We start from the raw sequence: 13,714 nt of genomic DNA, 5'->3' as shown, positions 1-13,714 counted from the left end.
ACAGGCGTTGCCCTCTCTTTTTTTATTTTATTGATCCCCACTCCCCCAAACACATTTTCTTCAATTTTAACTTTCATCATAATTAAACCTGTAAAGAAGTCAGAGTAGATAAACAGCTAATCAGTCACTAACATGTCATGGAAACACGGCAGGTATCAGAAGGTATAGCTGATAACTAACGTCACAATAATTTAATTAATTAATAAAAAATTAACACCATTCATAGAACACTAGCTTTTTACCTTGTAGAATGGCACTAATTTAACTGAAGTGAAATCTATTTTAGATTTATGCAAAACCTTAGGATTAATAGTGCCTTCAAACACATTAATATAAATTTTTCCCCTTTTGAATTGAATAGTTTATTTTTTTTGAACTGAATAGTTTTAATTAAACTTTACTAACCCTTTTGGTTTAATCCCTGGAGCCAACCTATAAAGCAGTAGAGATTTTAAATCAAACTGCAAAAATCCTCATAGCTGAAAGTTAAAATAAAAGCCACTGGGGGTGGGGGACAATAAAGAATTTATCAAATGTATCTCATAAACCAGCAATGCTTTATACAATATATATTATTAGCTATAAGTTTATACACACAAACATGCAATCTTTAAAATTAGTTATTTGTGGAAAAGGCAATTGTGCCGTATCACAAGTATTTTCAATGTTTCAAAGTCATCACAGTCTCTATAACAACCACTTTTTTTTCCTCTAAAGACTCATCAGTATGTCAATCATGAATGAAAAGACTTGCAGATTCATAATTCAACCTAGAATAAAATGACCAGAACAATGTTATTTTATTAGTTTCACTGGTAATAAAGTCAGATTAAGTACATTGCTTCTAAACTTCATAAGGGCTATCTTCCCTCACTCTGTTTGCTTGCCTCACCTTTCCCTGCAATAAAAACTAACTGAATAACTAACTAACTAAATAAATAAGTAACCCAACCCAAACAAAACCACTCTCTAATTCTTCAGGCAATACTTCAGAAACTTTTCCCACCAAAGTGCTCCTAATAGAAGAGAATACTGAACATGCACCTCTAGGGATCTGCAGCAAGTGGGAAATTTCTTTGAAGTCACCTGTTTTATTTTAAAAATTCATACAGATTTTTGAATTCTACTCCATAATATATACTGGTTTAATGTAAAAATCATGTTTTTTCTCCCAATATCTTTGAGTTACAGAGCTCTAGAAGAAAAAAAAAAAGCTAACTTTATAACATAGCTTCACATATTCCAACAAACACAATCTTAGAAGCCTGGCTTTATAAGAAGTAAAGGTAATTATGAAGTATTTTTTCCCACGGATCCTATCTACATCTTTCCTTTTGTTTTCCTTTCAGTTCAAGGTGATTTTTCCCCATTTGTCATTAATTTTGAAGTCAGCAACTTTAGTAGTGAACTAAGTTTGTTGTTTGTTCTACCAGACAGAACAAATCCGTACTCTACCAAAGTAGGTATTTGGGTACTAAAAATGCAAAAATATAAAAAAAGTCATTGGTAGTCATCTAACTGTTCTTTAAATATGAGTTAAATAATTCATTCTTCAACTAGGAAGAAAAGGTACTTCTTATTTGTTTTTAAAGAAGCAGATCATTTCACAAAGAGATAGTCATAAAATAAAATGAATTATACAATCTATTTTTGTTTTTGCTGGTGTGTGTATGTGTATATACTTGGGGTGTCAAAAATGCATTTTAAGAGATGTTATCTGTGTATTATTTTTTGATGTTGAATTAAACTACAGTAGCAGTATGTAGTATGACGTTCACTCAAATGATGGCATTAATCAAATGCTAGTGTCACCACGTGACAGGAAGGACAGCCAAAGAAAATGGTGGAAGCATGATCGTTATTCAAAGATCACACGACCTGTTTGAAGTGGTATTTGAAATTCAAGAACCTTATGGAAGTATGATGACAATGGGGGTGTGACCACGCAAAAGAACCTCCAACCCACCTAACAATTGCATGCAGCTGTGATAAGCTTGAGACACATGATCCTGTCAAATGGCATGTGCAAGGATACAAGTGGCCACTTTGGTCACTGTTGCTCAAGCAGTAATTTGCTGTAATCAAAAGTGTCTGGACACTGATGGCAACCATTTTGAGCATCGCTTGTAATTGCAGAAGTCAAAATGTTCCTTGCATTCACCTTTTGTTATCAGTATACACTGAGTATTACAATATTGAGTATTATGATTTTAATATAGCTGTTTCCTTTCTTAAAATATGCACACATTTTTGGCACCCTTTGTATATACAGAATGTATGTTATGAAAAGTACTGAAGGTGACAATGTAGTGGAAACAAGGCTGAAATGAACATTAAGCAAACAAGACAAGCTAGTCTTAAATACCAAGGTAAAATATTTAACTATAAATAAGAGGTAATTGGCTTGACCTTTCACCATATTTTGTTTCTTCCTGTAGACTAAATTCTAAAGTATTTTGTTCTTAGGCTTTAGTAACAAAACATTTTTTAAAAAGGAAAAGGAAATAGATTGTGAACAGTGATTTGACAAATGATAGTCAGTTGTCTTAGAGGACAGGGCAGGTGAGATTTCCAGGCAGGGGATGCAGCATGAAATTGTACACAATGACAGGATTATTTTAAAGTACTAAAAATGGCTCAGGAGAATATATGTCTGAGCATACTGAAATGAAAACTAGCAGGGAATGAAAGAGGGACGCAAGCAGGTAGAATGTGCTTAAGTATTTTGGGGGGTGAGAACTCTAATATGAATGTCATAGAGAAAAAAAAAGAACTAGTCAAGAAACTTGAGACTGGAGATTGCTACAGCATAAGCAACATGATAGAAAGAGGATTTTTGGCAACAGCTTTTCAAATAGACTGGCAGAAAGGATACACAAAATCAGAAATAATCAAGATGTAACTGAGAGATATTGCTCTTAATGGATTGAGACTAAGAAGTTGGGGATAATGGAAAACAAAAATATGAAAAGATTTAGCAAAGGTTCAGGCATAGGAAATAAACAAATAAAACTGAATATAATACATAGTTGCTGAGACTTGAGGAACTATAAGATATCCTTATTATTTCCTTCTAATAAAACAATAGAAACAACCATAATGTTCTTAGTAGTATACTCATTACTACCACTACTACTGATACTACTAGTACTACTGCTACTACAATTAAAAATAGTGGTACAGCAATAGCTGCATACTTCCTATGCATGAAGTACTTTACTGGATGCTTGGTATATGCTAATTAATTTAATTTAATCTTACTGTTACTATCATTCTCATTTTATGGAAATGAGAAAACAAAAACTTGGAAGTTTAAATTACTAACTTAAGGCTAGGGAACTAGTAAGTAGTAGAGCTAAGATTAGTGAGTTATAGTATTTAAATTAAAAGGCTCAGTAGTGCCTAAAGTATATGATATACTTTAATGATTCTCTTTATAATTACATAAAATGTATAAATACTATATATGCAAATATGTTTCACGTGTCTATAAACAGCTATAATTATTTTTAAAAATTTTAAATTGATGTATAATAATTCTATATATTTATGGAGTACATGTGATGTTTTGATATATGCATACAATGTATGGTGATTAAATCAGGGTATTTAGGATATCCATCACCTCAAATACTTATTACTTTTTTGTGTTGGAAATATTCCAAATTTTCTCTTCTAGCTATTTTAAAATATAAAGTAAATTGTTAAGTAGTAATACCACTGTATCATTGAACACTATATCTTATTCCTTCCATTAACCAAACTCTCTTCATCCCCTCTGCAGCCTCTGCTGACAGTCATGCTACTTTCTATCTTCATGAGATAAACATTTTTAGCTCCCTCATATGAATGTGGACATGCAATATTTGTCTTTCTGTGCCTGGCTTATTTCACTTAATATAATGACCTCTGGTTTTATCCACATCACTGCAAATGACAGGACTTAGTTCTTTTTTATGGGTGAATAGTATTCAGTGTAGGTATACCACATTTTCTTTATCCATTCATTTGTTGATGGACACTTAGGTTGATTTCATATCTCTTTGCTAACATGAACAGTGCTACAATTAACATGGAACAGCAGATCCCCTTTGATATACTGATTTCCTTTACTTTGAATAAATATCCTGTAGTGGGATTACTGATCATATGTAAATATGCATAGTTGCATATAACTTATATATATATAGATATCTCCACACATAACACACACATATATCAATCAACAGGTATTTAGATATAAAAATCAAACTGATATATGCTTTATTCCAAATTTCATTTTAGTCCTTCCGCATTATTTTCACTAAAAATAGATTCAACACACACACACACACACACACACACACACACACGGTGTCCATAAAGTTCGTGCACAATTTAAAACTTTATGGCCACCCTGTGCATGTGTGTATATATACATGTATGCAGAGTATCTTCAGTGTAATAATTATAAATCACAAAATTTATAGAACATTTTATTTGAATGTACTTATGATATATTTTTTACCAAACTCTTTTTAAAATTGATTCTAATATTAAACAAATAAAATATTAAAAAAAAATCTGGTAGACGGCAATTAAAAAGTAGTAATAGCACCAAAATAATCTAATGTAGGAACTGGCCTATATCATTTTACATATTTCAAATTATAATACAAATATTTAAAATGTTGCTATTATTCCACATTAGTTGCATGTTAGTAAATATGCCTCTAGTCACAAAGATGTATTTTTAAGCATAAGAGCCAAGATGCACATACAGAAGTTCTTTAAAAAGGCTACTGCCAGAAAGCTGCTATTATAGTTGCAGTGAAGTATAAATTTCATTCATATTATAAAATTTTCTTAAAATGAGGAAACAAAATACAATAGAAGTACGGAGTCATAATTTGTCTTTTAGAGTTATTCTGCTCCTTAGACAACAAAATGATGCATGTTGGATAAAATTATAGAAATATGTTGAGGATTTGATTGACAATACCAGACCAGCAGAGATGAACAACTGCATGTTACACAAACCATATTCTAGGTTTTAAACACTCACTTTTTTTTTTTTCCTCCAAAGGGCACTAACAGGTTTATATACTTTGTAATAAACTTAGGAAGTGATTATGCTTTAGAGTCCTTACCAAAGTCTTCTGAGTTATAGAATGAAATTACTATAGTTCAATTTCAAATATCAGATTTACAGCATGATTCCCTCATCTAAAAGGGAAAATATACTTCTCCATGTACATAGTCTCACCTTAAGAAAATGTTTCCTTGATCCTTCTTCCTTTATTATTATTATTTTTTTGAGACTGAGTCTCACTTTGTCACAGCCTCCTCCTCCCCAACCCCGAGTGTCCTGGCATCATATTGTTCAGTAACCTCAAACTCTTGGCAACCTCAAACTCTTGGGCTCAAGCCATTCTCTTGCCTCAGCCTCCTGAGCAGCTGGGACTACAGGTGCCCGCCACAGTGCCTGGCTATTTTTTTAGAGATAGGGTCTTGCTCTAGCTCAGGCTGGTCTCCAACTCCTGAGTTCAGGCAATCCACCCATTTCAGCCTCCCAAAGTGCTGAGATTGCAGGCGTGAACCACCATGCCTGGCCTGTTCCTTCTTTATTTCACTTTCCAACCTCTTTCAAGAGTAATTCAAATCTCAAAGAGATCTGTGTTTCCCCCTGCAGCTTCCTCACTGGTGCTATGTCCTGCCCATTCTATCCCTTCAACAATGCATTCCTGCACACCACATCCTAACTTGACATCAAAGTCTCAGAGCCGCCTACCTTACTGCTCTAACCTTATGGTCAACCACTCCTTTCACCTGTCCTAAAACATTCTAACACTTTGCTCATGTCAGAAAGCAAGTCTTTTTCTATGTCTGTAAAACCCTATCCTCATATTTCACTCTTTAGCCTCTTCTTATCTACCCATTCCAAAGTACCTTCTCCCTCATCTAAACAGTAGGACATTATCTTTTCCTGTACCACTTCAAACATTCATCCATGTTTCATAACGTATTTGTGAGTATGTGTATATAAATACAATCTATAGTTTTCTCACCTTTTACATTTTAAACACACTCAAGTAAGAAATGTCTTGTAATCATTTTCATATCACTAAAAGCCCCATAGTATGATTCCTTTCTAAATAATATATACTTAAGTTGTTTATCAAGTGCAAGAATGAACATATCTGATCAGAGATATAAAAGCTGGGATAACCTAGCAGTATTAAAGAATAAAGACAAAACCAGGTAATTAAAATGCATTGTTGCCTGTAATCCTAGCCCTCTGGGAGGCCAAGGTGGGTAGATTGCCTGAGCTCACGAGTTTGCCTGAGCCAGAGAGAGACCTCATCTCTAAAAAATAGCTCGGCATTGGGGCGAGTGCCTGTAGTCCCAGCTACTGGGCAGGCTGAGGCAAGAGGAATGCTTGAGCCCAAGAGTTTGAAGTTGCTGTGAGCTATGATGCCATTGTACTTTATAGAGGGCGGGCGACAAAGTGAGACAAAATAAAACAAAACATGCATTGTTCTGTCCAATATAAGGTAGGTTAACAGAAACTATATTCTTGCTTTTCTTATATCAGTAAACAAAAATACTTTTACGATTAATAATGTTTATAGATTCTTTAATTTTAACCATTTAAAACAAAATACACAAGCAAGAAATAGTCTCAAAGCAGTTACAAATTACTTACCTTTGCTTGCACTTTCTACATGTTCCAGTTCTTCAGGAAATTTCAGGATATCTCGGTATTTTTCCTCACAAATTTCAGCAATAAAATGCAAAAGTGTTGTTTTTTGATCTGCTGACTTAGTGTCTCTAATCTAGAAGAAAACAACACATTTTGGGGGGAATTTAAACAGACATTTTCTTAAACAAATGAAATGAATAAATTAATGAATGAATTCATAACTCATTTAATATTTTAAAAATTTTAGATAGATTCTTGACATGGTCTAGTAATCATAACTCATTTAATATTTTAAAAAGTTTAGATAGATTCTTAACGTGGTCTAGTAAATCTCTGGATTTTAAAAGGAACTCCACATTTCAAAAGCAAGAACGATGACTAATATAAGTGCCAAATTAAAGCTTAATCTAGATTTTCAAAAATGTCTGAATCACTATGGCAAAATTAACTGTTCTTTTCATGAGAGAAAAGCATTTCAGTATTGGTAATAATAGTCCAAGCTAATGTGTGCTTACATTATCATTCTGTTCTTTGCTTTATTATAAAAATAGGTTCTTGAAAGCTGGATTCATTTGTGAGGTTATATTTATTTCTAGCCATCATTACTATAAATTAATGTAAAAGAGTACATTTTGTCCTCCTTTACTTGCACGGCCATCAGAAAATAATTCTTAAGGTTGTTCTCAGTCTGAGTTGTAAAAGAAATCTGACCACACAATCACGCTATGGAAAATTTTATTTGCCTGTTTATATATTGTATTTCCTTTTCAGATACACCAGAAAAGAGATGCCACAGTTAGAATGATAAAAATCTTTCAAGTATAGGGCAAAAACTATATGATGAAAACCTGGTGTTTTCTTTAATACGACTCTCATACTAGGCTCAGCTGCAAATGAAAACAAGGATTTACTTAGAAACAAAGCATAAATACAGAATAAAGTATCAAGTTTTTCTCATTCTATTGAATGCTTTAATTCTATAATCCTTAGATGATGGTTTTGTCCACTGATGTTCATACTCATTCCGGGTTTTTAGCTTTAAGGATTACTCTGTTTAGAATAAATTAATATTCGTCACAAACAGGTTTCTGAAAAAGCTTCAGAGAATATTCAGGTAATTACAGAGTAAATTAATCCTTATTGTTTCAGTGACAAAAAAGAAAAAAACAACATAGCAATTAACAAATCCGGCACATACTGAAATTGTTTTGTACTACTGCTTTTTAACAACTGTTTATATGCCAATGAAGTAAACAACTTACAAGAATTATTAGTCTCAAGGCTCCAAACAAGCAAATAGCCACAGGAGGCATGCTATTGATAATTCAAGTGATGACAATTATATCTTTTAGAATTTCTGGTACTATTTTATCCCACAAAGGTAATATATTTAAAATTTTATATTATCATGCTGATCCACTAAACACTTTTAAATTCTTCGAGGTGGAAATGATACAATTCAAGGACAAGCTATAAGAACAAAAAAACAACACAAACCTCAAGGGCATTTTTGCTATCTTTTTGTTTGTTTGTTTTGGTTTTGGCTGGGGCCCGGTTTGAAACCACCACCTCCGGTATATGGGGCCGGACACCCTACTCCTTGAGCCATAGGTACCGCCACTCAAGGGCATTTTGTTTAAAGTAAGGCTTGTAGCTGTACAGGAATCAATGGGAGGTTCACATGCTTAAAAAGGGGTCTTTAACTGGGATTACTGTGTTATATCTTCACACAGTACATCATTTTCAGAGTATGCTGGACATTCCAACTAATAGGGAAATTAATATTTTCTTTTCTCTTACAAATTAACTAAACTCCTAAATCCTAAAATTCTACAACCATGAAGTACTTGAGAAAAACTGTAGGTACATCTTCCTAAAGGAAAGGAAAGGAAATTGATCAATATTTTATGAACTGTATGGAGACAAAAATGCAAATTAAAAAAAGAAAAAGAGAACAAAGAACACAATACAAAACAACAACAAAAACCCACCTAGTTTTTCAGGACACCAAATTACCCAATTATATCATAGTTTAAAATAAAATGTACTTGGCTAACATTAGAAAGGAAACAGAAATAGAAAAATAGCATTACGCTCACTTGTCAATGTTAAGTGTGTGATATTCTTTTTTTTTCTTTCTCATGTGTGTTATATTGTTTTGCGTTAAAAAACTTTAGCTTTTAGCATACATACTTATAAGTGTTTAATTTTTAAAAAATATTCATTATCAGATTCATTAATGATTTTATTTCTGTTATAAAATTTAGTACAATAGTTAACATTTTTAAAAGATAAATAAAGTATAACATTTTAGTTATATAAACATCTTAGCATCTTAGATGAAATCAGAAAGACTTATAGAGTATGCATGTATTTTCTCAAATCAGAATATTCCCTTCAAAGCATGGATAAACATGGACAGTCGTCTGTCTTTTCCAGTTGAGGAATATCTCAGCTAGTCTGGGAGACAAATTGCTTAATATGCATTGCAATATTTATTTATTTATTTATTTATTTTTTGCAGTTTTTGGCCAGGGCTGGGCTTGAACCCACCACCTCTGGCATATGGGGCCAGTGCCCTACTCCTTTGAGCCACAGGCACTGCCCTGCAATATTTATTTTTTAAAACAATCTCACTCACAGAGTCTATCTAATGTTTCAAACTGGTAGGAAATTATGGCAAATGAGTGGCCTTATTTAATCTTTCTCTATGTGAATGACCATTAGACATTATTTTATGATAAATTTGTAATATTAAAATATAATAAAAAATTTTTACTTTATAATTTATTACTTTGTATTATTATTTCTTCAGTCTCTCTTACTTAGTGTCCACCATTTACCTATTAGCCATTGTAGCTCTCTCAGGCCCCATTGTGTTGTTCAACATCAGCACAGAGGGCAACTAAGAGCATTCACTTTCATCAATTCTACTGGTTAAAGACATCCAATAATTTGCTCTTCTAAGTGTACTAGTTGGATATATACATCTCTTGGGGGTAGAACAAGAGTAATTTAATCGAAGTATGTACAAAATCACTTCCAATGTGCTTGGGTTAGTTCATTAAGAAATAAAATTGATTTCCATTTGATAGCTAGTTAACTTGAAATCATGTTAAAATTTTAAATTAACATAAAATATCCAAATAATAGTTGTTCAGATTGCTAAGTCTCAGTGGTGGCTATACCATAAACATTTCAAGATTTGACATAGCCAGAAGCACAGTGCTTTTTTGTATCTCTGTGCTTTCTTAATTTTCCTCTCACCAGCTATGAGAGAGATACGTGTAAATGACTTCTTCCATAAGATGTAAAAGGATGAGCAAAATAGCCACTCTACAGTCCTTGGTCTTATATGTATCTCCAAATAATAAAGTCATAAACAACAGTTCTAGAAATTGAAAATATTTGAAAATGCTAAAAGAAGTTTTATATTATTTTAATAAGCTGAATTATCAATAAATGATAAAGAAAATAAGACAGTCTTATAAGACAATATTAGCTGATAAAGTACCATCAGTTAATAAACCATATAGCAATTTTAACTGTAATCATCTGACTAATAAATGTTACACATAAAGATTAATAACTGAATTTAAATTAATTCTATCTACCTCATCTTTAATAACTTTCTGAAATGGTACATGAATACCAAATACTTTTAATAGGACATCTATTTCTAAAGCAAATTCTGATCATTTCTCCTGTTTCTAAGAAATACAAAGGCTATATAATAAAAGATAATATCTATATTTTACATGTCCAAAGACATTTTAAAAACTTTAGTTAGGCAGATAACAAATAACTGATTGTTATTATCTGAATAACTGATTGTCACGTGAAATTTTTTTATTCCAGATACCCTCATTTAAGCCTGAAAATCTTCAGTCTTGTCATGTCTTTGAAATCGGACTGTTTGAGTACACAGAAACCAGCACACAGCCAGACAGCCTGAGACAACATTTTAATGACCTACGTCAGTCACACTCAATCTTTCTGTGAAGGACCCCCTTCTGTGGGTAATTTTCTCTTCTGCTGAGATTTAAGCCTATTTCTTCTTGCTTTGTCCTCAGTGGGAAGTGAAAATAACTGGTCACTATCCTTGGCATAACAACCTCTCTAGTCTCTAAAATAAACAATTGCAATAAATTTAACTTCTTTACATAGACACTAATTTTCAAATGTTCTTTTATCATGCTAATTAGAGTCCATTCAAAATTTCCATTTCCTGTCATCTTTTCAAGAAGCACAGTTCTTTATTTTGCATACAAGTCTCTTCTTGAGTTGGCCTTTCTAACCTGCCTTCTTCTGCTCTCTGTCTGATTTCAATTGCTTGAACATATGTGTACCATGCGCACCATTCATACCAGTGTGATTTTGTACAAGTTGTTGTATCCGTCTAGACTCGTACCCTCTTCTCTCTTTTTTAATCAATCTACTTACTCCTATTTCAAGACTATTCAACTACCACCTCATTCTGAAGACTTCTCCGTCTTAGGAGCCATTAATGACCTTTTTCGGCCTTGTTCTTTCACTGCAAACATTTCAACACAATAATATTTGGCACTCAGTATGAGCTCTTTCAAGGGTACAGACTTTCTTTTAGTAACATTTTTTAGACATGGTTCCTAGAAGAATATTAGAAAGTACTAGAGAGTCAATAAATGTTTCTGAAGGAAGAGTATTCTCCACATAAACTCCCACTTGTGTGGGACATAGAGCAACACTTCCAAATTTAATTCCACACTTGTTTTTATATATGTGTGTATGCGTACACACATACACACACATTGCCTACAAAGGCCAGACTTTTCCAGGGTACCATATTTGACGAGAGTATGTGGGAATGAATGCCAGAATAAAGTTATAATTCGACCTTCAGGAAATTGAATATCAGACATATATAAGGGAGCAGGATAGGAATAAAGCCAATTTGAATATAGAAGTACATTGAGCAATCCACCATGAGCTGGGGATTGTGCTGAACACTAGGGATAAGATGTAAATAAATGATGCTTGGTAACTTTAAAGACTCAAGCCCAGAATTTAGTAGAAAATACAAAATTATATAGAAAAGAAACTATGTAGGAGAGTAATTTGGTGGCCAATGTCAGGACTGATATAATTAAAATAACTAGGATATATGTAAAAAAACAAAGAAAGAGAAAATTCAAGAGATATTGTAAAAAAAAAAAAAAAAAACAACAACAGGATTTAGTCACTGAATATTGGGATGAAGGAAAGGGGAAAATTGAAGAATCCCGAAGTTCTAATTCTGATGATTTAAAAACTGGTACATCATGTCCAGAACAAGGAAAATGATAACTCTAGAGTGGGCTGACTTTAGGAAAGAGATGGCAGCTCAAATTTTGAACACAAGTGTTAGCTATGCAGAGATACTCTATGAGAAGGTGATCAGGACCATTCTATTCTCTCCACTTCATTTTATCCTGTATGACTTAACCTAATTATGGTTCGTAAGCATACATATGACCATGTCACTGCCCTCTCTTAAAATAAATTCAAAGGTTCTCGACAGCTCATGCGGTAAAATTCAAATTTCAAGTGAGAATAATTATTGAGCACAGATTTTGGATTCAGGAAAAAAAAATGTTTTGAACCTTGACTCTACCATTTACTATCTAACAGTTGTATGACCTAGGACTAGTTATTTAAGCACTCTATGTCTTAGTTTTCTTATAAAATGGGCATTAGAGAAGTACCTATGCTCAGAGACATGTTTGTAGAACTGAAGACAGTGTATTATCATAACTATGATCATAAGAGCCTACCTTAGCTTTCCATCATCACAGAGGGTAGCTCATCATCATAATCTAGAAGGCCTTCTGGGATGTGGCCTCCTATTACCACTATGATCCTGTCTCTAGCTATTATCTTCTCCTACTCTTCACCCTCACTTCAGCTAGGCTAGACAAAAATATAGAGATTTTGTCTGTTTTGTTCACTTTTATATGTACTCAGTATCTCAAATAATAGCTAGTACATAACAACATGCACTCAATACATATTTGTTTACCACATAAATGGTTGACAATTTCCTCCCATTTGCTTGTATTCCTCCTGACCTCAGAATGCTTGCCTTTCTTCAGTAGATGATAGTACTCTACTCCTCTTTTAAGGAAGAGGGGAATCGACATTTGTTACCGTTCTATCATAAGCCTATGGGCCAGTTACTTTGCTTAGTAGGTATCACTTTTTTTAAATCCTCAAATCAATTCAGTGATTTAGTTATTCATATGCCTAATTTATAGATAAAATGGAATATATAAGTAGTTTGAACTATTTTACACAATACGTGTTGCTGCCAGAACATACCATGGTAACTTATGCATACTAGTTATTAAAGACATACTAGATTGAATTAAGTGTCATGGGCCATGAAGGAAGGCCCATGACAGAAAGGAAGGATCATTCCAGGAGAGAGGTAGTCACTACTTCCCAACTTCCCCAAATAGAATTAATACATTCCGTTTTTGTTTTCCTATAGTGATAAGACATACTTTAGTTATAGCATTTATTCCACAAGATACAATTTTTTTACACAATCAGTCTCATCCACCAGATTGTGAACTGCTTAACAATGAGGATTTATATCTATTTTGTTCAGCAAATGTTGAATGAATATATGCTAGACACAGGCCAAAAATAATTAGGGTTGATTTAATGTTTAAAGAAATCTTTGGTGACCTCCCAGCACTATTTAAATACAGTAAGAAAGATGCAAAATTAAAAGAAATGAATAGCTTAAAAGAAGCGGTAATGTGAAGGAATAATTTATTCAAAATATTGACTGTGGATAATAACCAGGTAATAGAGGAGGCAGTAAAGCCAGCAGCCGGAAAATGGTGAGGCTAGTGGCAAAAGTTATTATATTCCTTGTCCTGAATAAGTTCAGCATAATTAGGCCTGGGGGTGGGGGGAGATCAGGCAATGGAAAAAATAGGAACAAAAACTCAAGAATTCATGGCCATTGACTACTTCCTTGTTTCTCAAACCCTGGTCCCTGGATCA

General features: G+C 33.2%; 1 protein-coding gene across 3 annotated transcripts in view; it reads right to left on the bottom strand.

Moving 5' to 3' along the window:
* The window catches only part of DIAPH2 (diaphanous related formin 2), a 1,060,116-nt gene that overhangs the window by 483,708 nt on the left and 562,694 nt on the right, over positions 1 to 13,714 (bottom strand). For all 3 annotated transcript variants that reach the window (XM_053581174.1, XM_053581176.1, XM_053581177.1), the window contains one exon: positions 6,686 to 6,815. In XM_053581174.1, coding sequence (XP_053437149.1) covers positions 6,686 to 6,815 — 130 coding nt within the window. The remainder of the gene's footprint in view (positions 1 to 6,685; positions 6,816 to 13,714) is intronic.

This window comes from Nycticebus coucang, chromosome X, assembly GCF_027406575.1.
Source record: "Nycticebus coucang isolate mNycCou1 chromosome X, mNycCou1.pri, whole genome shotgun sequence".
NCBI classification, from domain to species: Eukaryota; Metazoa; Chordata; class Mammalia; order Primates; family Lorisidae; genus Nycticebus; species Nycticebus coucang.
This window is presented reverse-complemented; position numbering and strand designations above follow the sequence as displayed.